General features: G+C 46.1%; 2 protein-coding genes across 2 annotated transcripts in view; both read left to right on the plus strand.

Annotated features, from left to right (window-relative positions):
• The window catches only part of FNDC4 (fibronectin type III domain containing 4), a 3,759-nt gene extending 1,410 nt beyond the window's left edge, over nucleotides 1–2,349 (plus strand). The window contains exons 2-7 of the mRNA XM_034657299.1: nucleotides 142–408; nucleotides 488–603; nucleotides 831–1,035; nucleotides 1,488–1,577; nucleotides 1,882–2,006; nucleotides 2,172–2,349. Coding sequence (XP_034513190.1) covers nucleotides 142–408; nucleotides 488–603; nucleotides 831–1,035; nucleotides 1,488–1,577; nucleotides 1,882–2,006; nucleotides 2,172–2,207 — 839 coding nt within the window. The 3' untranslated portion in view covers nucleotides 2,208–2,349. The remainder of the gene's footprint in view (nucleotides 1–141; nucleotides 409–487; nucleotides 604–830; nucleotides 1,036–1,487; nucleotides 1,578–1,881; nucleotides 2,007–2,171) is intronic.
• A 2,261-nt stretch (nucleotides 2,350–4,610) lies between these two features.
• The window catches only part of IFT172 (intraflagellar transport 172), a 33,173-nt gene continuing 13,928 nt past the window's right edge, over nucleotides 4,611–23,855 (plus strand). Inside the window, exons 1-18 of the mRNA XM_011234734.3 lie at nucleotides 4,611–4,802; nucleotides 7,759–7,902; nucleotides 8,129–8,241; nucleotides 8,683–8,722; nucleotides 9,019–9,084; nucleotides 9,296–9,375; nucleotides 9,569–9,656; nucleotides 10,557–10,771; nucleotides 11,651–11,774; nucleotides 12,173–12,268; nucleotides 13,677–13,838; nucleotides 14,205–14,258; nucleotides 14,503–14,606; nucleotides 14,781–14,866; nucleotides 18,471–18,583; nucleotides 19,413–19,580; nucleotides 22,563–22,699; nucleotides 22,867–22,974. Of these exons, the coding sequence (XP_011233036.1) occupies nucleotides 4,764–4,802; nucleotides 7,759–7,902; nucleotides 8,129–8,241; nucleotides 8,683–8,722; nucleotides 9,019–9,084; nucleotides 9,296–9,375; nucleotides 9,569–9,656; nucleotides 10,557–10,771; nucleotides 11,651–11,774; nucleotides 12,173–12,268; nucleotides 13,677–13,838; nucleotides 14,205–14,258; nucleotides 14,503–14,606; nucleotides 14,781–14,866; nucleotides 18,471–18,583; nucleotides 19,413–19,580; nucleotides 22,563–22,699; nucleotides 22,867–22,974 (1,937 nt within the window). The 5' untranslated portion in view covers nucleotides 4,611–4,763. The remainder of the gene's footprint in view (nucleotides 4,803–7,758; nucleotides 7,903–8,128; nucleotides 8,242–8,682; nucleotides 8,723–9,018; nucleotides 9,085–9,295; nucleotides 9,376–9,568; nucleotides 9,657–10,556; nucleotides 10,772–11,650; nucleotides 11,775–12,172; nucleotides 12,269–13,676; nucleotides 13,839–14,204; nucleotides 14,259–14,502; nucleotides 14,607–14,780; nucleotides 14,867–18,470; nucleotides 18,584–19,412; nucleotides 19,581–22,562; nucleotides 22,700–22,866; nucleotides 22,975–23,855) is intronic.

Below are 23,855 nucleotides of genomic sequence, written 5' to 3' on the forward strand. Positions count from 1 at the left end.
TTTTTTTTTTTTTTTTTTTTTTTTTTTTTTTTTTTTTTTTTTTTTTTTTTTTTTTTTTTTTTTTTTTTTTTTTTTTTAGGTGGGTGTGGGCCGGGCACAGCCGCGCACTGGGGACGCCCGGGTGATGCGGGGGCGGGGAAGGCGTGGGGGAGAAGGGGGGCTCCGGGGCTGCTGTGGGCGGTGGGGAGCCCGCGAGAGCTGCTGCCACCCGTGCGTTCTGGGCAGTCCTTGAACCGCTCCCCCCCAACTCCTGCCACCTCCAGGAGCCCCGCCTGGATGTCAAGCGGACGCCCCAGTGCCTCCCAGCGGACTCGGTGGGGACCATGGCTTCGCTGATGCCCCTTTCCCCATATTTAAGCCCCACGGTCCTCCTGCTGGTCAGTTGTGACCTGGGCTTTGTGCGAGCGGGTGAGTAAAGGGGTAGTGGGGTTAACCAGAGCTAGTCCGTGGAAGGAACCTGTTAACCTGTTAACTCTGGCACCCACAGACCGGCCTCCCTCTCCTGTGAATGTGACAGTCACTCACCTCAGAGCTAACTCGGCCACTGTGTCCTGGGACGTCCCAGAAGGCAACATCGTCATTGGCTACTCCATTTCCCAGCAAGTATGAATCACCCTCCTGCTCCCTCAACCTGTGTCCTTGGATCTCTGAACACTGCTTCAGTTACCCCCACCGCAGCCCTAAGCTCCCTTCCCCGTGGTGGGGGAATCTGGGAGCAGGTGTTCCCCGGCTCAAGCTGCCCTTTTCATCCTACACCGTGGAGTGCTTGGATGTTCAAGAGTCCTGGGACTGATGTGAGACCGCCCTCCTGTCCCATCATCTCCCTGCAGCGACAGAATGGCCCTGGGCAGCGTGTGATCCGGGAGGTGAACACCACCACGCGGGCCTGTGCCCTCTGGGGCCTGGCTGAAGACAGCGACTACACAGTGCAGGTCAGGAGCATCGGCCTTCGGGGAGAGAGCCCCCCAGGGCCTCGGGTGCACTTCCGAACTCTCAAGGGTTCTGACCGGCTACCCTCAAACAGCTCAAGCCCAGGTGAGGGTCTCAGCTGTTCTGCACTCCCAAAAGCTTTGGATTCTCTGGCTTTCTACCTGGCCTTCAGCATCTTGTTTACTTCCCTCAAACAAGCCACAGTCTAGCTTAGATGAATAAAAGGATGATTTAACTCATCATACTGCCAAGAAACGAAGGAAAAAGGTTGGCGGGGGACTGGGTATAAACAGGCTGATAATGAATCGTTTGGGAGAAGGGCTTTTAAAGCTTCCTTTTACCCACCCTCAGTTCCCAGCCACCACAGCCTGCGGAAGTACTCGCCCACAGCCTTCCTGTTTTTTGGTCTCTAACTACCTGTCCACCAACAGCTTCCTAGAGAGGGGTGACCAGGGGCAACCCTGGTCCCAGACTCTCCATCCTTACCTGTACCTGTCTGCATGGAAGAGCTCTTGTGGCCGCTCCCCATAACCTGGAGTCTATCTCCTCCTTCTCAGGTGACATCACAGTGGAGGGTCTGGATGGGGAGCGGCCACTGCAGACGGGGGAAGTGGTCATCATTGTGGTGGTGTTGCTCATGTGGGCCGGTGAGTGAGCGGCTGGATGGGAGACCGAGGACTGGGGGATTGGGGCTCAGTGAAGGTGGGAGGTAGTGAAGGTTGTCGGGAGAAAAGGCAGGGAGAGAAATGGAGCAGGGAGATGCTTAGTTGAGGAGGGTGAACAGAAGTTTGAGGAGAGGAAGGTTAAGAGGGTGGTGCTCGTACATAAGCACCAGGAATTCAAGGGTTTTCTTCTCAGATTTTCTAGAAACTGTGTGGGTATCTCACTGCCCTTCAAGGCTGTGAGTGGGGAGGTCAAGATCAAGGTGCAGATTGTATTGTTGTGTTTCAGCTGTAATTGGGCTATTCTGCCGTCAGTATGATATCATCAAGGACAACGACTCCAACAACAACCCCAAGGAGAAGGGGAAGGGGCCGGAACAGAGTCCTCAGGGAAGGCCAGTGGGGACAAGACAGGTGATGTGGGGCCAGTGAGGGAGGGAATGGTGATTTTGCTTCTAGGAGCAGCCAGGGAAAGGGAGAAGGCCAAAGAGGGGCAGGAAAAGAGGGAAAATGCATATTTGGGTTGGAGGAGGCTATTCCCTTCCTGAAATTAGAGACTCAAGCCATTTTCTTTTACAGAAAAAGTCACCATCCATCAATACCATCGATGTATGATGAGTGAAGAAACAGAAGCAGAAAACAGATGCACTAACAACCTGGGGATGGGGATAGGGTCAGGGAGAGCCTCAGATGGTGATCTGCCCAAGACTGAAGGATCCCACAGTCTCCTAGAGGGTAATGACACTCCCACAATCTCGGGCCTGGTACCCGTCCTCTTTCCACTGTGAGCAGGGCCAGAAGGTAGGTCTCTTAGGGTCTGTGCCCCTGGACCTGGGGAATGGCTATCAGATGGGGTATGTCCTTTCATCCCCCAGGTCCAGGGGAGAGTCACTTGTTCAACTGTATCCCACTAGGTCCCAAATGGGGCCCCCATTTCACCTGCATCAGGACTCTTGGCATCCCCAGCTGCCCCCACATCTTGCCTCTGGGTCTCAGAGAGGGGTGTTGCTTTGGGTACTCCCCCTCCCCCGGCAATTAAAAGGAATTGTCTGGGTCTAGAGGCAGATGCCGCACTGCACTACTCCAATGTCTTCCATGGAGCCTCAGGTGCTCCCCCTCTCACCTGGCAGCCCCTCCAGCTGCTGGTGATCACACCCCTTGGACATTTTTCCAATAAAGGTTCTTGGACAAACTGGAGCTGATTGTATGGTATACTGTATAGTATGCTGAAGACATTCCCCCACTGTCTCTCCCCTGACTGCAAGGGCCTCTCACACCAACACCAACTGGACAGGAGCACTCTCGTTATTTTAAGGTGTTTGTTTTGATTCTCTAGCCTGGAATGGGTGGGAGAGGCCAGAAATGGGTGTAGAAAACTAGAGCCCTAGTTCCTTTTGTTTCGCTCAGTGAAAAGGGAGAGAAGGAAAAGAAGGGGGGGATATAAGTTCTCCTGCAGCAGTGGAAACGAAGGTTATACCACATGAGAGGGGCCAGTAACCTTCTTACGTTCACTACTCACATTGACACCCAAGCTCTTCACCATTTACTCCTCTGACTCTTCCATCAACCTTGAGTTAATTTCCAGAAAAGGACTGAACAGTGTCTTGGGACAAATGAAAGAGCAGCTACACTAATGGATCCTTCGGTGCCGTGTGCTCCTCCTATCCTGTGCATTCCCGTACCTATTCTTCCCTGCCCTCACTTTTCCTTTTGTCTCTGTCTGTCTCTGTCTCTGTCTCTGTTCATTCGGTCGAAGTCAGTAATAATTGTAAAGTGTAAATGAGTTGATATTCACTCTCTGCCCCTATATCCAGAGGAGGATTATGGAAATAAAACTGAGGGGTTGGAACTCCTCTGTTGAAAGACATACTTTGGGCTCTGGGGCTACTTGTTTCCTGTGAAAATAGAAGTTTCCTCTACTCTTTCTTAAATTCCAAGGGGGGTGGGGTAGCACGGTGCCAGTGAGAGAAATACCTATTGACGTTTGCAACCACTATGGGGAAAAGGCTTCAGAACCCAGAATCTGTTGGGACAGCATATGCTACACTTTCTGGAGAATTATAGGTCTTCTCAACTTCGAATCTTTCCAAAGGAGGTGTATGAATAACTCTCCTTTTCTGCATCTCAGTCTCTCTGGTAGGTATAAGAATTTAGACCAATAATTCTGAAAGGGACCCCAATCCAAGAAGTCAATATCCTTTCTATTTAACCAAGCCTCAAGCCCAGGTATCACAAGACTTAACCTTACCCTATCAGGTGAGCCAAAGTCCTATTTGCCCTCTGCCTTGAACCACAAAAGCATCCCAATCTGGGCAGCAGTCTTTAATCCACTGCTCCCCAATTCTGAAGTAGTACCTCTCACTGGCCACTGGTTCAGAAACACTCATCTCTCAGACTCGGGACACCTCATTTCTTGAGATGGAAGTGGCACGGGGTATAGAAGCATGGCGTGGAGATAGGGAGCTAGGAATTCAGAACCAATATAAAGGCTGTTTAAATGCACCAGCTCTGAGTTGAATCCCAGTTACATCCTTTACCGACTGTTAGTTTGGGTAGTGACCCCTCTAATCCTGAGTCTCCTGGTATGTAAAATGGGACTAATAAATGCCATCCCCTTCAAAAGGTGGCTTTGAGAGTAAATGAGATAATGCAATACGACCCTTTGCACAGTACCTGGCAGACGCATACTGAATATTCCGTTAGCCATCATTATTAGCTTTGTGGTCCCGTGCAAATCACATAACCTATTTGGGTTCAATTCCGTCCGCTGCCAAACGTATGAAAGCAACTGCCCTGCTTTCTTCCAGGGTTGTGAGGATTCAAAGAACGCATTCAGTCACACTTACTCACATCAGGGCGCGAGAAGGACCGCGATTATTTGGGACCTCGAGTTTGCTGAGGTTTGTGGGCGTGGCTTGAGCTTGGGTTTGCAGGCAACGAGAGGATTGGTTGAGGAGCGGATTCGAGTCCTCTCGGGGCCCCGCCCTAGACCTCAATGCGCCTGCGCACGTTCTGTTTGCTTCGCCGCGATGCTACGTGGTGACCTTGCGAAGTCTGTTGCGCAGCGGTCGCATCTGCGTCAGCAGCAGTCGCTGCGGCTGCGTGGCGGGTTGTCCAGGTAACCACGGGAGTTGTCGCTGACTGGTGGCATCTGAGAGACAGGTGTTCGTCATGCAGCTGAAGCACCTGAGGACCCTGCTGAGCCCTCAGGTGAGGAGTTGCGTGCCTCTTCCCTCCCCCGCCCGTCTTAACGTTCCAAGAAAAGTGGGGGAACTGAAATTTCATGATGTTGAGCGCCTACTGTATGCGGAAGACTGAAGGCTCTAGCGATGATGGGACTCTGCTCGGTGGATAGTGTGCAGTAGAGACGTACAGCTAACCTTGGTAGCTTTCATTCGGCTTCATTTAAATCAGTTGTGTACGAGGCCCCGTGCTCGGCGCACTTGTAAACAACGAACATAAGTCTGCACCCAAGTAAACAAGCGCTTTAGGTGCAAGACCCAAAGAGAGGGTGCAGAAGACCTCACCTTAGTTCTGATGATGAAGATATTAGATTCAGAAGAGGCTGGGCACTCGGGGAGAAACCATGCTAAAGAAAGGCTGGGTTTTGGAGCTAGGAGACCAGCATTCAAGTCCTAGTGCCAGCTCTACTTTAAATAAATGACCCAGTACCCCTGACTTTAGCCCTCAACACACAGTCTCTCTGAGCGCTCACCCCACTCCTCCATTTGGAAAACGAGAGTAACAATAATAGCAACCTGAGGGGGTTTGGAGGAAGAGTTAAAGGAAGTAATGTGCACAAAGGCCATTGCAAACAGTGAAAAGCAGTGTAAAAACTGATAGACAAGAGAGGAGAACATTCAAAATTCAAAGGACAAACTCATACAAAGCTAATGATAGTATCTAATGATAAGTGAATGTTTCATATGTAGCAAGACAGCGTAAGTTAAGTAGTTAGGATTTGGTTTGTGGAGTCAAACATACATGGATTTAAATCTTGGTTCTACCACTTATAAACCATGTATGTAAACTTGAGCAAATTACTTAACTTTTCGAACCTCAGGTTCCCCATTTGTAAAATATGCATAATAATGGCATCTGTCTCAGCGTTATGAGTAAAAGGAGAATGCATATCAAGGGGCGCCTGGGTGGCGCAGTCGTTAAGCGTCTGCCTTCGGCTCAGGGCGTGATCCCGGAGTTCTGGGATCAAGCCCCGCATCGGGCTCCCCGATCTGCTGGGAGCCTGCTTCTTCCTCTCCCGCTCCCCCTGCTTGTTCCCTGATCTGCTGGGAGTCTGCTTCTTCCTCTCCCGCTCCCCCTGCTTGTGTTCCCTCTCTCGCTGGCTGTCTCTGTCAAATAAATAAATAAAATCTTTAAAAAAAAAGCATATCAAGCACTTATCAAAATGCCTAGTCTATGGCAACGTCTTGTTAAAGGTTAGCTTTTATTATTCTCTTCCCTACTTCATTTTATCCTCACGACAGTGCTGTGAGGAATCAGGAAAGCTTCACAGAGGATGTGGCATTAGGAGAATAGAGGGGAAGTTAGAAAAAAGTTTACTCCTCAGTAAACTGCCCTGGAAACTGTAATTGAAAAATTATTTTACCCTAATGGAATAATTAGGAATGAAAACCTCCTTCAGTCTTTCAGAGTAAGATGTCATGATACAGAGAAGGGCGAACGCCCAGGATTGGCAAAATGATGAAGGAAGATGATGAGCAAATGTTATTGAGGAGCTCTCAGCCCTTCGAATCGAATTTAATCAAGAGTTGGAGGGTGGTAAAGGTGGTGGTGTGGCTATTTTTTGAGGATTTTGATGAAAAAAAGCCCCCCCCTTTTACTCTGACTTTGGAGGTAGGTGGGTTAGGAGTGAAAAGTAACAAAGTTTGAAACCAGGGCTCTAGAGCCCAAGTAATTAATCACACAATTGGAGCAGAAGCTAAATATTTTATTTTGAGGAGGGACGTCATCTTAGTGCAGAACCATTGAGGACCAGGGCTGGTGGCAGACAGACGTGGAAAGAATAATTCACTGGGAGATAATCACTTCTAAATTGGGCATCTGTCCAGTGTGTAGTTTTTTTGAGGGGGAAACCCAAAAAACTAACTAGGTGGCATTTTCATCCTAAGTCTCAACTCTGATTGTCTTACTCCCCATTCTGGAACTTTCACTGTCTCTCCCTTTCCTACCAAATAAGCCCAAACTCCTTGGGCAAATTTCAGAGATCTTTCTTGAGCTGGCCTCACTGTTTTTCCTGCCTTACCTCCTCTGTTCTATTTGCAAGATAGTGTCAGCTAAATTAAATTGCTGTTTCTTTTTTTTTTTTTTAAAGATTTTATTTATTTATTCGACAGAGATAGAGACAGCCAGCGAGAGAAGGGAACACAAGCAGGGGGAGTGGGAGAGGAAGAAGCAGGCTCATAGCAGAGGAGCCTGATGTGGGACGATCCCAGAACGCCGGGATCACGCCCTGAGCTGAAGGCAGACGCTTAACCGCTGTGCCACCCAGGCGCCCCTAAATTGCTGTTTCTTGACCAGACTTGCCTTTGCTCATGTCATTCCTTCTACCTCAGATAATTCTCCCCATTTAACTGCATCCATTTTTCAAAGCTTGAAGTTGATCATTTAAACATAAAATTATGTCAGACTTCTCCAGACTATTGTTGTGCTTTGTACGTGCCTCTCTAATGGAATTTTTCCTGGTTTTGCACCATCTTAATAGCCTGGGACAGGAACAATATTTTGCTCTTTGTCTCCCTCTCAGCTCCTGGCCACGTGCCTTTCTCAGTAAGGTATTAAAAAAATATTGACTGAATGGCTAAAAACGAAAACCTATTTTTAAAAAAACCTTATCAGACCACTTGAATTTATTTCAGCTGCAGTCCTGGGATACGAGGGAGCAAGGCCATTGCAGGGGCACATTGGGACAGTTGATTCAGCATGTCACCTCTTAGTGTATTTGCATTATGGGTTTCCAAAGCACCTTGCTCTCCTGGTCCAGGATTTTATAGCCCTGGAGACCAGGATGCATCACAAGCATCTCTTTGTTTTAAGGACTATGATGAGGAAAATTGACCAAAGTCACACTAGAAGTAAAGGAACTAGAAACGCTTTTGTCATTCTAGACGAACACCTGGGTTTATTTTTGCCTCTGCTGCCTCTGCAGGATGGAGCTGCAAAGGTGACCTGCATGGCTTGGTCCCAGAACAATGCCAAATTTGCCGTCTGCACAGTGGACCGAGTGGTGTTACTCTATGATGAGCATGGGGAGCGGAGAGATAAATTCTCCACCAAACCAGCTGACATGAAGGTGAAGAGAGTACTCTGTGTATACTTAACCTGTTGATGGGGACTTACGAATCTGGGAAACTTCCTAAAACTTCCCCAGCCATTGGCATAGGAAATGGCCTGCCCTTTCTTTTCTCAGGATAAATCCCTCAAGCTCATTACAGTCACACGTACACCTCTTCTTCTCCTTTCTTTTTCATGTGTACTCACTACTTCTTTTTCTTTTCTTTTCTTTTTTTAACTCTTAGTATGGCAGGAAGAGCTATATGGTGAAGGGCATGGCTTTTTCTCCCGATTCCACTAAAATTGCCATAGGACAGACCGACAACATCATCTATGTGTACAAGATTGGAGAAGATTGGTGAGGATAGAGACTGGCAGATGGGGTGACCTGGAAAAGAAGGGGAAGGCAGGAAGAAATGCCTTACTGGGGAAAGGGGAGTAGGGAAGATGATGGTCTGGGCTGGAACATGGAAGGCAAAGGCCTTCCAGAGTCTGTTGCTGCTTCCCTACTTCTGCCTGCCCCATGTGTTCTGAGATCCCATCCCTAGTGGAATCAGCCTAAGGTCAACATGAGGCCCTTTAAGGTTCTGGGGAGCCTTCCGTGATACAGCCTTTTTGTTACTATTCCAAAGCTGTCTAGGCTCCATTTTATGCCTCCTTTCAGGGCTCCTGTGGAATGGTGGGAAACGCTAAGGGGGCAGGGAAGGTATCTGCTCTTTCTTCCCTTTCCCCGGCATCATGTGTGGCAATTTATTTATGAAAGTGTTTTTAATATGCTTTCCCTCCTTTTATTTGGCAGGGGTGACAAGAAAGTCATCTGTAACAAATTCATCCAGACGGTAAAGTTCAGACCTGTCTCTGGGAGATTAGGATGAACAAACATGTATCAATATATCTACTTATAAATGTAACCAGGAGTTGCGGGTTTTTTTAACATGTGAATCTGAGCTTTCCAGCTGCAGAGGATGGTGCCGCCTGGCTGCTCATCCTCGTCTGCTTTCCGCCTTGAGCCCAGCTGTGTCCTCTCCTCCACTATAGGCAACCGGGGTGGTGGCGTGTGGCGGGGGGTTCAGTTTGTTACAAATGTGCTAAGCTACAGGACAGGGTTATCCTTTTCATGATTTCCCTCTTCCAGAGTGCCGTCACTTGTCTGCAGTGGCCAGCAGAGCACATCATTGTCTTTGGCCTGGCTGAAGGGAAGGTAAAGGAGGAAGAGAAACAGAGGAGAACTGGTGGATGGGGATAATGGTTCTGGAGAGAGAAATATGGCTAAACGTCTCCCTTAGGGTCCAGTTGTATGTTGGGGGAGAAAACAGAAGGACCGGTTTTTTGTTATTTCATTTTTTTTCCTTAGGATCTGGGTGGGATTGAAAGTAGCCTAACCAGACTTGTATCCACCTTCCCGTTTTCAGGTTCGTTTAGCAAACACTAAAACTAATAAATCATCTACCATCTATGGGACAGATTCTTACGTGGTATCACTGACGACAAAGTGAGTAAGGAAGAGCAGTATCCCAAGAGCTTGGAAATGTAGCAAGAAGCGAGGGGGATGTCGGGACTGGGAAACTGTAATATGGAAGATGGGGAGGACTGGTGGCAGGGAGCCCAGGTAGGGTAATGTGTGACAGAGAAGGGGGATTTCTTGGTGAGACAGAACAATGTTTCCTCCTCTTCCCCTTTTTTAGTTGCTCTGGGAAAGGAATTCTGTCTGGTCATGCAGATGGCACCATCGTTAGGTATTTCTTTGATGATGAAGGCTCCGGAGAGTCGCAGGTATGACTAAAGGATGCTGTGGGGTGGGGGTAAGGAAACCCAAGATCCCTCCTAGAGGAGGTTGAACATGAAGATTGAGGTGCTGGGGGAAACGGCTAGAGGAGAGAGAGAGAGAGGCATTCGGATGCAGCCACAGAGAGAATTGATGTTCAGGAGAACAGAGCTTAATATTTATGGGAAAGGGAGAGCCAAATGGAAAGGATTCTGAGGGTAAGGGAAAGTGAAAATTATTCTCATCTATGTAAGTAAATTTATATGTATAAATTCATAGGGAAAAAGTCATTTACTCACAAGAGGGAAAAGGGAAAAGATGGGGGATAAAGGGAATGTTCATGTTTTACTCTATATAAATCTCTATTGTTTGAATAACTTACATTAAGAATTACTTGTATAGGGGCACGTGGCTGGCTTAATCGGTGGAGCATGTGACTCGATCTCAGGGTTGTAAGTTCGAGCCCCACGTTGGCTATAGAGATTACTTAAATAACTAAAACTTAAAATAATTACTCCTGTAATAATTAAAGTTATTTCCCCTAAAAAGAAAGAGTCGTATGCTCCCTGTGCGTCTACCCAGTGTTGGTTAATGTGTAGGATATCTCCCTTTGGGAGGGCCTTATACGTGTTTATTAAAGAACTCCGGCATACAAGTATTTTGAGGTTTCCTCTTGAGCACAACGTCAGTAAGTGTGTCCGTATGTCATACATATGTGTGTGAGAGTATAAAACAGAAAGACAATTTGTGATGTCCTCCAGTTTAGGATGTGTTGGGGTGGGAAAATATTGGGAAGAAGATTTATACAGAGTAGGATGGTCAGAGTGACTGTGGCAGGTGCTAGAAAGGAGAAATTCCCGGCTGGAGCTTTTAGTCAGAGTGATTGAAACCCTCTACTTCTGTCTTAGGGGAAGTTGGTTAACCACCCGTGCCCACCCTATGCCTTGGCTTGGGCAACCAACAGCATCGTGGCTGCAGGCTGTGATCGGAGAATTGTAGCCTATGGAAAGGAAGGCCACGTACTACAAACTTTTGATTACAGCCGTGACCCTCAGGAGCGGGAGTTCACCACAGCTGCCGCAAGTCCTGGGGGCCAGTCTGTTGTGTTGGGAAGTTATGACAGGTGGGTCCCTTTCCACGTGCATCTTCTGCCCACTTTCCCTGTGTGCGCTCTGCTCTAGCCCAGTTATTCTCCACCAGAGTGGGAGACTGGGTGAGCATCAAGTGTATGTTAAAAGAGATCCTCGGGTTTTAATTCACACACTGCCCTTTCCCTGCTGCCACCATCTGTTGGCACTCTGGCAGTTCCAGAGTGCACCAGGATTTTGTGTCTCTGTGCCTCTCTTTGGGACTCCACAGTGCAATTCATCTCCACTCTCTCTGTATTACCATTGCTTCTTTTCAGACCACTGGCTTAGTGTTTATCACATTATATTACACTTTGGTGTTTATAGCTATCTGGCTAAATTGAAATGCCCTTGAGAAAGGGGCCTATTCATTTTTTAAAAAATCTCCAGTGCCTAAATTAGCGTCTAGTACACAATATATGCTTAAACGTTTGGCTTACGAATGAATGGAGGGAGGGAGGGATGATGGAACAGTAAATAAACAGCTAGGGCCTGGGTCCCCACACGTCCGCTTTGTCAGCCCTGTCCTTCAGTCTCATGTGGGTCTCTTCCTTCCTTTTTCTCTGTTTCCTACCATTTCTCTTTTCTTTTTCCTTATTTCTCTGTGGCTAACAGCTCATTTTTCTCACCAGCCGTGATCTCCTTTTGTTTTCTCTACTTCTAACCCTCTCACCCCATTTTACTTTTGGCTTAATTTTCCCAAGTTTCTCCCTTTGAACCTTTTTGTCCTCTCCTATGAGATTCCCTAGCTCATGTGTTCTCTTTGACTTCCTTTCATCTCTCTTACAGCAAGACTCATTGCCTTCAGTTACCCACCCGTTTCCACTCTTTTGCTCAGCCTCCATCTCTTCTAAAAGCCATCTACTTAATTTCAGACTTCGGGTGCTCAATTGGAGCCCTCGAAGAAGCATCTGGGAAGAGGCAAAGCCCAAGGAGATTGCCAACTTATACACCGTCACTGCCTTGGCCTGGAAACGGGATGGCTCACGACTCTGTGCGGTGTGTTTCACTAGTAACCTCTTTCTGCATGGGTGACTTTCGCCAAACTAGGACAAATCTGGCCTTATCCTAAAGCACTCTCTCCTGAAACTAGAGAACCTCCTCTTCCCTTTTGACTCCAACCTAAAAGTATGACATTAAAGGCAGGAAAGAGAAATTCGCACTTTATTGGAAGCCAAAAGAGACAAAGAATTCTGTAGGCAGGGCTGATTTCTCCCTTTCATCCCATCACCATCCATGAGTCCTGTGATTGCCACCTCTTTCCATCTGGTACTTCCAAAAACTGCCAGCCCTTTTACTGCCAACTCTTCTCTAGATTCTAGAACCTAGGTTTTGAGGGTGTCTCTAGATATCCTCCCCATGCCTGTTATCTTTTATGCCGTCGCTTTCCCTTCTAGGGCACACTCTGTGGTGGAGTGGAACAGTTTGACTGCTGCCTCCGGAGGAGCATTTATAAGAATAAGTTTGAGTTGACGTATGTGGGACCTAGCCAGGTAAGCAGCTGATAGCCTGCTGCACCAAGATCTTGTCAGTGCTCATTCATCCTTGTGTTGCTTTCCTGCCTTCTGGACCCAGCCACAGTGTCAAATTTAACCCCTGGCAGAGCTGTTCTGGAGAACAGAATGTGCTGGGCAACTCTTTGGCAACTTTCCTGCTCTGGCACTTCCAGCTTATTGTAAGAAAAGATTGAAGCACCAGACTTAAGGGGTACAGACATTTGCCACTTATATCTTTCTGGTTTAAAGCTTTACTACCTGGGGTGCCTGGGTGGCTCAGTCAGTTAGGCATTGGACTCTTGATGTCAGCTCAGGTCATGACCTCAGGCTTGTGAGATCAAGCCCACATCGGGCTCCATGCTGGGCATGGAGTCTGCTTAAGATTCTTTCTCTCCCTTTCCCTCTGCCCCAACCCATACCTCCATCCCTCTATTCAAAACAAAACAAAACAAAACGGAAAATACTTTACTACCCGTATGCTGTCAGCTGGGGAGTTTAGGATTACGCGAGTGAATGATGCTGCCTTAGGGCCTCTGAATTCACTGTGTATGACATTGCAAGGTAATTTCTTAGTTCATGAGCCCACTTTTATCTCTACCTCTGTCCTCTTTGCCTTCCGTTTATTATTCATTGGTCCTTTCGTTCTTTTTTAAAGATTTTGTTTACTTATTTGAGAGAGAGAGTGAGTGTACAGGAGTGGGGGAAGGGGCAAAGGCAGAGGGAGCAGCAGGCTCTCCGCTGAGCAGGGAGCCCGATGGACTCAGACGTGGGGCTCAGTGGGGCTCGATCCCAAGACCTCAAGATCATGACCTGAACCAAAGGCAGATGCTTAATCAACTGAGCCACCTGGGGGGCCCCCTCTTTTTTTTTTTTAAGATGGTACTTTTAAGTAATCTCTACACCCAACATGGGGTTCAAACCCACAGCTGAGATCAAGAGTTGCATGCTCCTCTGACTGAGCCAGCCAGGGGCTCCCATTCTTTCATTTTCTATCCATTCTTTATGCGTGAGCACTGTTAAGTATTGAGAATACAAAATAATTATCTTTATTGTATTGTCCCTTAATCAAGAAGATCATTCTAGCAAAGGAGACAGGTATATGAAACGACAGTATAGTACACCATGGTTAAAGTCATCCCAGAGATTTTCACAAGAGGTACAGGAATGTAGAGAGAGTGAACTATGTATTGTGAGCATCGAAAGAGATAATTTTTGACAGCACTTCATAAGTAGTAAAGCGCTACGTGAATGTGAGGTGTCATTTTTACCAACAATAGCCTAGGCTAGGTGAGGAAACAAGATATGGTTTTGTTTAACAGTGTGGAGGTGGGCAGGGGTCACAGCATGTTCACCCCTCTTTGGGGTTGGGAGAACCCTAAGGGAGCTCAGACTTGTACCTTCCGAGGTGATTGTGAAGAACCTGTCATCGGGGACCCGAGTGGTACTCAAGTCACACTATGGCTATGAGGTGGAAGAGGTGAAAATCCTGGGACAGGAACGCTACCTGGTGGCGCACACGTCAGACACGCTGCTGCTGGGGGACCTGAACACTAATCGCCTAAGTGAGGTAGGAGCCACAGATGGAAGGGCGGGAATGGAGCGTCTCGGGTTGCTACTTCAGGGGAGCCAGGGTCCCTAAGGGGAAGATCTCTGAAGAAAGCTCTAACGTGCTGGTGTTGGGGACCCAGTGGACCTGGGAGTGAGACCCAGGAGGTTTTAGAGTCCTGGAATGGGAACAGTCTACTGTTGGACTGTTTTTATACCATCTCTCAGAAATCTAGAAACCTAGGGCAGAATCTGACACAGCACCTCTTTCGTGCAACATCAAGACCTTCCTGAACTCGATCTCTCTGCCTCTTACCCTGTCCTTCTTTCAGTGTTGCCTTGGATACTTGTCCTACATTGTTCTTTATGTCTCCTCCCTCCGTTACAGGTAGCTTGGCAGGGATCTGGTGGCAATGAGAAGTATTTCTTCGAAAATGAAAATGTGAGTAGAGCTCGATTAACCGTCACCATCTCAGTAAACCTCCTCTAGCTCCTATGTCGGAAGGTGGCAAGTGGCAAGGGGTTGAGGAGACAGCAGATAAAGAAGGGAGGGTGAAGTAGGCCGAGGAACAGAATAACGAGAAAAGTGGGGGTCACTTTGAACTGACAGGACACTTCCTTCTACTACCATCGGTCTCTTTCTTCATGCAAACTTCCCACCACGTGACAGTTCCACTCATCCCCAGGTGTGCATGATCTTCAACGCCGGAGAGCTAACCCTGGTGGAATATGGGAGTAATGATACCCTGGGTTCTGTACGTACTGAATTCATGAACCCCCACCTCATCAGGTAACCTCACAAGGTTCTACATTTTTGAAACTCAAAAGAATTCCTTTTTAACTTCTAACTCCTATATCCTCAAGATTAATCTAAAAACTTCATCCCATGTGGAACTTCGGGGCCCTTGATAAACTTCCTGATGGCCCGAGCCCATTCTGCCTTACCTCACCCTTCGTGTTTCAGTGTCCGTATTAACGAGAGACGTCAACGAGGAATGGAAGACAATAAGAAATTGGCTTATCTTGTTGATATTAAGACTATTGCTATAGGTGAGTAAGACTCTCTCATAATTCTGATAACAAAACAGATGTTTATAGTACGCTTCCATATGACAGGATTGTGTCCAGTGGAGAATCCAGGAATCCGAGAGGGACCAGGTAAATGTGTGACCCTGCTCTTACAGAGGGTATGTGGTGTTCAAATCCTTGTGTGCGAGTCTGTATCTAGCTGTACAGATGCAGATACACAGTTCCATGTATCGGCCTGTCCATAATTACTCATGTTCTCTGGGCATGTATCTTAGGGCTGGAAATTGTGAATTGTAGAGAGGAACCATTAGTAAACTCATGAATTTTCTTGTTTAGACTTCATTAGGATAATAGACTATTTGAACCAGAAGGGGACTTATTTTCTGTAGAGTTTGTCATTAGTAGCCAGTGATGACAAACTTTATTTGAATTTCACAAGTGTTCACATAAATAAATAAATAAATCTTATTTTATATATTAATAGTTAACTATCATGAAATGTTTCAAGCATAGAAACATGTAGATAGAATAGCATAGCATTCCCTACGAGGTATAGAGACTAGCATATCAGTAAAGTGTTGTTGTTAAGAGCAAGGGTCTGGAGTCAAACCTCCCCACTTCTGTAATTATACCTGTGGGATCTTAGGTAAGTTTCTTAATCTTTCTGTATCTCAATTTCCTCGTCCACAAAATGGGGATAGAAATAGTACCTACCTTGGGGCGCCTGGGTGGCATAGCGGTTAAGCGTCTGCCTTCGGCTCAGGGCGTGATCCCAGCGTTATGGGATCGAGCCCCACATCAGGCTCCTCTGCTATGAGCCTGCTGCTTCCTCTCCCACTCCCCCTGCTTGTGTTCCCTCTCTCGCTGGCTGTCTCTATCTCTGTCAAATAAATAAATAAAAATCTTTAAAAAAAAAAAAAAAAAAAAAAAAAAAAAAAAAATTTAAAAAAAAAAAAAAAAAAAAAAAAGAAATAGTACCTACCTTATATGAAAAGCACTTAGACTAACACCTGGCACATAAAGCACTTAATAAATGTCAGTTATTAATAATATTATTATTACTTGCGTACCCGTACCCAGTTCTGTCATGTCCCGACCTTTCATTTTATTTACTTTGGATCTTTTATCTCTTTTCTTACTGAGGGACATTTAAGTTGTTGGTTTTTCACCATTTCCAGTGTTTCGGGTCTCTAAGGTTTATACCTAGAGTGGAACTGCTGAATCATAGAAGAGGTACATCTGCAATTTCACTAAATATTTCCAGATTGCTCTCCAAAGAGATTGTACCAATTTACATTCCCACCAGCAGTTAGAGGTCCCAGTGTTCTGCATCCTCTCCAGTACTTGAAATTGCCCAATTTCATAATTTGGCTCAATCTGACATATGTGAAATAATATCTCATCATATTAATTTTTGTTGTTCACTTGTTTATTGGCCATTTGGATTTCTTCTGCGTATTGCCAGTTCTTATCCCTTGCCTGTTTTTAAAAATCAGGCTGTCTTTTCCTTATTGACTTGAAGGAGTTCTGTGTATGTGTGTATCTAGCCTTTGATGGTCATTTGTATCACAGATTTTTGTCTCAGCCTCTTTTAGTGTTCAGACATTCTTAATTTTAATGTAGTTCATTGAATCACTTTTTAAGAAATAGTTTGTGATTTTTGAGGCCTCGTTTAAGAAGTTTCCCTGGGGCGCCTGACTGGCTCAGAGGAGCATGCAAATCTTGTTCTCAGGGTCATGAGTTCAAGCCCCAAGTTGGGTGTAGAGATTACTTAAATAAATAAAACTTTAAAAAAGAAAATGTTTCCAGGGGCGCCTGGGTGGCACAGCGGTTAAGCGTCTGCCTACGTCTCAGGGCGTGATCCCGGCGTTATGGGATCGAGCCCCACATCAGGCTCCTCTGCTGGGAGCCTGCTTCTTCCTCTCCCACCCCTGCTTGTGTTCTCTCTCTTCACTGGCTGTCTCTGTCCCTGTCGAATAAATAAATAAAATCTTTAAAAAAAAAAAAAAAAGAAAGAAAAAGAAAAAGTTTCCTACTCCCTCCTATATTTTAATATTTTGTATTTTGCTTTCCACCTGGAGTTAATTTTTGTGCATAATTTAGATATGGATCATATTTTATTTTTTCCATATTTAACCATTTATTGGAAATCCATTCTGTACTCACTAATTTGTAATGTTACCTCTTATAAATCAAGTTTCCAAATACATATGGGTCTGTTCTTAAGATACTTTTACAGTCACGAATTCTATGTTTCATATCAGATTGTTGAGCTCAGAAAGTATCTAATGGAAATAATATAGTCTGGTGCCCCGTGTTCCAGTGGCGATAATGAGCTGTGAGACTTTGGACAAGTCACTGAACTCCATAGGGCTCACCTTCAATAGTATATAAAATGACAGAGTTCTTCTCTTAACCTTTTTGGTTACCAATCCCTTTGAGTATCTAATTAAAATCATAGATCTTTTCCCAGAAGAATATACATAAATATATAATTTTGTATATAATTTCAGGGTGTTCACAGAAATAGGGTCCCCACAGCTCTAGTATTCCGTGATTCTACTTATAAATTGGGACATTAAAACATGGCTTTATCATTTTGCTTTTTAATTAAAGGAGATTTCAATTTTACGTTGGTCTTCCCAGGCGTAGACATTAGCTGGCATTTGGTCTTTCGCTTCAGCACATATAACAAGGGCAGGACGTTGCACACTGGTAACGTATACAAATGAGAGTTTGAATGGGCTGTGTTCAGGAGACTCTCTGAAAGCATCCTAGCCAGTCCTGAGTGGTCTGCTCTAAGTGTGATCATTTCTTATGTTGTCTACAAAATTCACACCAAACTGAAATACTCATGCTCAGCACACTCAGCCTGACTTTAGTCAGAGGTTTCCCCTGTTGTATCTGTGTGTCTTCTTCACCGTTTGCCCCTCAGTGCTCTTACATCACAGGCACTCAAAGTGCCGGTAACTTCTGGGAGCAAATATGTTCATCAAGGTCATTTTATCCATCAGCTTTCTCTGACTGATGTGCTGGAATTGGGGCTCTTCCTTAATGTGCTCAGTGCTGCCTTCCAGAGGATTTCGTGAGTAACAGAAGCCAGTTGCTCTGATTTGTTCTGATCTGCTGTGAGACAACTCCAAGAATGCCAGAGAGGAATCACATTTCTTGATGGATCTCGACCTTTTGAGTTAACGACAGAGCTAAACAAAACCTGTACAATTTTTTTAAAGATTTATCTATTTATTTTTGAGAGAGAGAGAGCGAGCATGAACGGTGGGGGGGGGGGTTGCAGAGGGAAAAACAGACTCCCTGCTAAGTAGGGAGCCCAATGCGGGACTTGATCTCAGGACCCTGGGATCATGACCTGAGCTGAAGGCAGATGCTTAACCGACTGAGCCACCCAGGCACCCCAAAACCTTAGAATTTTAGTAGAAATCTAGTATTGGAAGCATTTTAGCAAAATTATGTTGTATTGGCCGTTTGCATTCCTCAGACTCTAGACTGATGCAACATTCTTAAAGCCCAGTGTACGAGTGAAGGCAAGACTTTTTCAGGCTGCCTCGTGCCCTGTGTATGATTATGTGGAACCTGTCTTCTTAACCCTGTCTCCTTTACTTTGTAGTGGATCTGGTTGGTGGCTACAACATTGGCACCATCAGCCACGAGAGCCGCGTGGATTGGCTAGAACTTAATGAAACTGGGCACAAGCTTCTCTTCAGGGACCGGAAACTTCGTGTAAGGAGGGTTACTAAGGCCTTAGCCACGGAGGGGTCCGTAGAGGATGTGGTACTACCTACTAGCAGGGACTGTGGGGGGCAGGATGGGACACAATTTCTTGGTGCGCTATGCCATTAACATAGCAAAAGTCACAGAAGAATCAACATTGTGTCTGCTATCGTAGCCTATCTTATATTTAAGGAGATGGTATCATGATGGCACCAAAGTCAAGAGGGGAATTTGGGAGCTGGTTTGTCTTTTACTATTCACAAGTCTGTGCCTTCGTGGAACTGCCTCACCCCCGCATGCCTGCCTGACCTTTCCCCACACCTGTCCCACTGCTCCTCAGCTACACTTACCTGGCAGCATTAAAGCTGGATCCAGGACAGTCTCCCTTGAGCCCCTTATTGACTCTGATCTCAATATGGTATCACCAAAGAGCTCAGCCTCAAGGGCAAAAAAACTATCTTGGTGATTTTTCATTTCATTTTCGTTGTGATATGAAAGCCCTATCACAAATTTCCAGACCATTTAATGCGCTTGGAGACCTTTTGTAATCCAGTCTGGCAACTCTGGCCCAGAGTTACTCTAAGAACAAAAGTCTGACCTTCACCTAACGTAAATTTCTGGGTGTAGCTCTTTGCTCACGTGGTCAGCTCTTACTGGCCAGAGTCGGGGTATACCAAGTCAACATAAACTTCAAGCGTTGCAGGTCAGTAAGCTTTGAAATTCAGGGTCTGCCTGACTGGTGGGTCAGTTTGCCACATTTCACCGTTAGAGAAATGGTCAAGATCAGAAGACACCCGTAGCCCCTTGTAATTGTGCTGTCTTCCTCTTCCTTCTTCAGTTACATCTATACGATATTGAAAGCTGCTCTAAGACAATGATCCTCAACTTCTGCTCCTACGTGCAGTGGGTCCCAGGAAGTGACGTGCTGGTAGCTCAGAACCGAAACAGCTTGTGCGTGTGGTACAACATTGAGGCACCTGAGAGGGTCACCATGTCCACTATTAGGGTATGTCGGCACCAGGGCACATTAGACATAGTGTCAGACTGAGGAAGCTCCAAAGGTTATTGGGTTTTCTCTGGCCCACCACCCATAATCTGTGATAGAGTCGGCAAGTAAAGCTTAGATCCTTCCGCACAGTGGGTTAGGTCCCAGAACCATCCTTGTTCACATTCCTGACATTATATTAGGTCCTTGGAACGTGCCTCTCTATTACAGTGGCCTGGGAATTCACCAGGTCATCATGAGTTCTCTAAAGCTGGAAGAGCCTTCATAGGAGGGCAGTTCTGTGTCAGTTCCTATGTGCGGGCTGTCTGTTGTAAGCTGTTCAGAGCTCCTTTTTTATTAGACTGAAGATCAGACACTCTCCTATCCCGCCAGCATCACATACATTCCAGTGATCTTCCAGAATCGGGGAGGCAACTGTGAAAACAAGAGAGCCTCCTGTGCTAGGCTAGGATGACTGGTGTGGGTATAGAGAGAGCATGTGAGAGGTTCTTTTTGTCTTTTATCTATATCTTCTTTTCCTCCTTTCTTGCCTCATTTTAGACTAGTTAAGTTTGGGGTTTTGGGGTTGTTTTGTCCTTTTTTAAACACCATTTTTTCATGTTTTTGCTTTGGAGGTTATACATTTGGTTCCTATAGTGGTTACCCTCAGAAGTTTACCATATCCTTAAATAAACAGTCTCAAATTTTAGCATCTGACCCCCCGGCAAATGATCCAAGGACCTTAACTTTGATTACCTCCCCTTTGCCATTATTGTCCAGTATTTTGTTATCCCCAAAGTTAGACAGTATTCTTTTACACAGCCAGAATTTGGTTACGTTTACCATCATGGTGCCAGTTTCTCTGTTCACTTTTTCTTTTTGCATTGGTGATCTTCCCTCTGGAGTTATTTTTCTTCTCCTTGAGAGAAAGTGTTTTGAAGATAAATACTCAGTTTCTGAAAATTACTGAAATGGAATTATCTGAAAATGTTTTTATTTGGCCTGTTCTTGAAAGATATTCAGACTCCGTACCCAGTTCTACATTGACAGTTTTTCTTTGCCTTTTGCAAATACTGTCCCATTGACTGACTTCCTTAGTTCTGCAAAGTTTATTAACAGCCCCTTCTGTTGTCTTGTTGCTTTTTTTAAAAGATTTTATTTATTTGAGAGAGAGGGAGAGAGAGAGAGAGCACAAGCGAGCATCTGAGCAGGGGGAGGGGCAGAGGGAGAGGGAGAGGGAGACGAAGACTCCTTGCTGAGCAGGGAGCCTGATGGGGGGCTTGATGCGGGGCTCGATCCCGGGCTCAATCCCAGGACTCTGAGATCATGACCTGAATCAAAGGCAGATGCTTAACCAACTGAGCCACCCAGGCGCCCCTGTCTTGTTGCTTTTCAGCATTCTGAAGCTTCACTACAATACATCTGCATATAAATGTCCTTTTACTTATCATGCTTGGTGTGGGGGGGGGGGCACGCATCTGCGAGGACTCGTCATTCCTCAGCCATGAGCTCTTCAAACCTTCTTCTCTCAAGTTCTCTAGTCTCACCCTCAGAGCTCTAATTAGGCGTGTGTTCCGTGTCTTGTCCTGTCTTTGTGCCTCTACAACCTCTTATTCTTCCTTTGTCCTTCTCACTTCATGCTACATTCTGGGTAATTCCTTACGAAACATCTTGCAGGTCAGGGGTTCGCTTTCACCATCATCTCATCTGCTGTTGAAACCACCCATTGAGTTTTTTTACTTCAAATATTGAATTTTTCATACGGTTTTATTTGGTTCTTTCTCCAGTCGGCCTGGTCATTTTTTCTAGTATATGTGCTGCCGAAGTGAGCACAACTTGGCCATTTTTGATAGTCTCTTGTCTCTTGCTTAATTTTTCACTCCATCTTTTAGGTCTTTAAACATTTTATACTTACTTTATATTCCATAACTGTTTTTTTCATAACTGTTATTTTTAATATTGGAAATCCTCGGAAGTCCAAAAATGCTGTAGTTATTGTTTACTTCTTTGTGGTAGTTAACTTACATTTTGGTACCTTGTTTTTATTGGGAGCTCATGTTATATCCAGTGTGATCTTTTAGAACCTCAAGGGCCTCACATGGGCATGTTTTCCTCAAGAGATGATTAGTGTTTGCTTCTGCAGGAATCAGGCATATTAATGACTTTTGTTCCCTTTCCTAGAGAGAGGATCTCAGATTTCATGACTGACAGATTCTCAGATTTGGCCCCTCACCCTGCTGGAGGAGCCCTGGTTTATTCTCCCACTACCGTGTTTGCCATCAGGGCAACTGTACTCTTTCCACTTGCTCTCCTGTTTTTTCCTGCTCAGGTTTTAGCTTACTGACCTCTTTCTTTATTTCTTTCTTTTCTTCCTTTTCTGTCCTTCCTTCCTTTTCTTCCCTTCCCTTCTTTCCCTTCCCTCCCTTCTTTCCTTCCAGTGGGAGACTAGGAATCATGCCTAGTGATTTCTTCAGGTGAACTCAGCAACGAATGCATTAAAAAATCTGCCCCGGGCTGCCTAGGTGGCACAGCGGTTAAGCGTCTGCCTTCGGCTCAGGGCGTGATCCTGGCGTTGTGGGATCGAGCCCCACATCAGGCTCCTCCGCTGTGATCCTGCTTCTTCCTCTCCCACTCCCCCTGCTTGTGTTCCCTCTCTCGCTGGCTGTCTCTATCTCTGTCAAATAAATAAATAAAATTTGAAAAAAATCTGTCCCAGGTTGAAGTTATATTTTAACAGGAGGACTCGAGCTAGTAGCAGAAGTGGAAGCACACTTCAGGCATTGGTGCGGGCACAGCTCTGAGTGTGCTCTAACCCGAGGGCATTAGCATAGATAAGGAATTCTTACCTGCTTGAAAGAAACTAAATGTTAGCAAACAAGGGCCACTATAATTCCCCCAGTGTGTAAGCTTTAGGGTTGGGTAAGGGTGGGTTGGTTCTGCAATGGAGTCCATGCAAACACTAACCTGGAATTCGGGTGGGGTCTGGGGATTGAAATTTTACAGGGCGATGTGGTAGGTCTGGAGCGGGGCGGGGGGAAGACTGAGGTGATGGTGACGGAAGGTGTGACTACAGTTGCCTACACGCTGGATGAGGGCCTGATCGAGTTTGGAACCGCCATTGATGACGGCAACTACACCCGGTGAGGGGCTGGCCTGATACCCGGTGAGGTGGTCGGAGAGTCTGGTTCTGAGGTGGGAGGACCTGGGATGGGCCGGACAGCTGGCCACATCACCCCCTGCCACATCACCAGTATTCCTCTGCATCCTGCCGACCCTGGACTCCTGCTTCCCTTCCTTCTCTCCTCAGGGCCACAGCCTTCTTGGAGACTCTGGAAATGACCCCAGAAACAGAGGCAATGTGGAAGACCTTGAGCAAACTGGCACTTGAGGCGCGGCAGCTGCACATCGCGGAGAGGTGAGGCAGACTGGAACTGAGGTGCCAGGCAGCTAGGAAGGATGGCCAGGGGGTATTTTGCCCGGGGGAGGGGCGCTCCTCCAGGTGCTAAGGTACCGCTCCCCTCCCCCTCATGCCAACAGATGTCTTAGAACACTTCCAGGTAGTTATTCCAAACGTTCTTCCACCCCAGGTTATAGGAGTATGTCTTGTCTTGTCTTTGGTTCCCCTTCTATTAAGTAGGTGCCCCTTCAGAGTTTTAACACCCATACCCTCCAATCCATGTGTTGATGTGTATTTCCCAGTGTGGTATATGAGTGTAGGTAGTAGGACAAACTTGGGACTCCAGACTCTGAGTTGTCTTGGCTCCATTTACCAGCTTGTATAACCTTAGGTTAAGGGAACCTTTCCAAGCCTTGTTTCTCAATGTCTTCTCTGTAAAATGGGGGTAATAATAGAATTCACCTCCCAGGGCAGTAATGAAGAACCATGTGGGGCAGTGAAGAAAGTGAGAATCTGTGCAAAGAGCAGATTCTAAGTGCTCAGTAAACATCACTGCTGCTCTTTTGTCCAGGCGTCAGTCCTCTTGGATCCCTTCTTTCCCACGTCCCCACAGCTAGACCCCCAGCCCGTCCTAGGGCCCTGACCCAGCGTCTTCAGAGTACATCCTGAAGCTCTTACTGTCCAGCTCTACTGTGTCCACCCTAGAACAGACCACACCTCTACCTGCACTGTCACAAGCCTCTTAGTCTCCCTGCCGCTGTTCTTACACACCCAACATCCGTTCATCCCATAATAGCTGAGATCATTTTTTAAACTGTAAATTAGAGTATGTCATATTTCTGCTCAGAACCTTCCAGTAGCTTACTGTTCTACTTAGTATAAGACCCATAGTCCTTGCC

Source organism: Ailuropoda melanoleuca, chromosome 4 (genome assembly GCF_002007445.2).
Source record: "Ailuropoda melanoleuca isolate Jingjing chromosome 4, ASM200744v2, whole genome shotgun sequence".
Taxonomy (NCBI): Eukaryota; Metazoa; Chordata; class Mammalia; order Carnivora; family Ursidae; genus Ailuropoda; species Ailuropoda melanoleuca.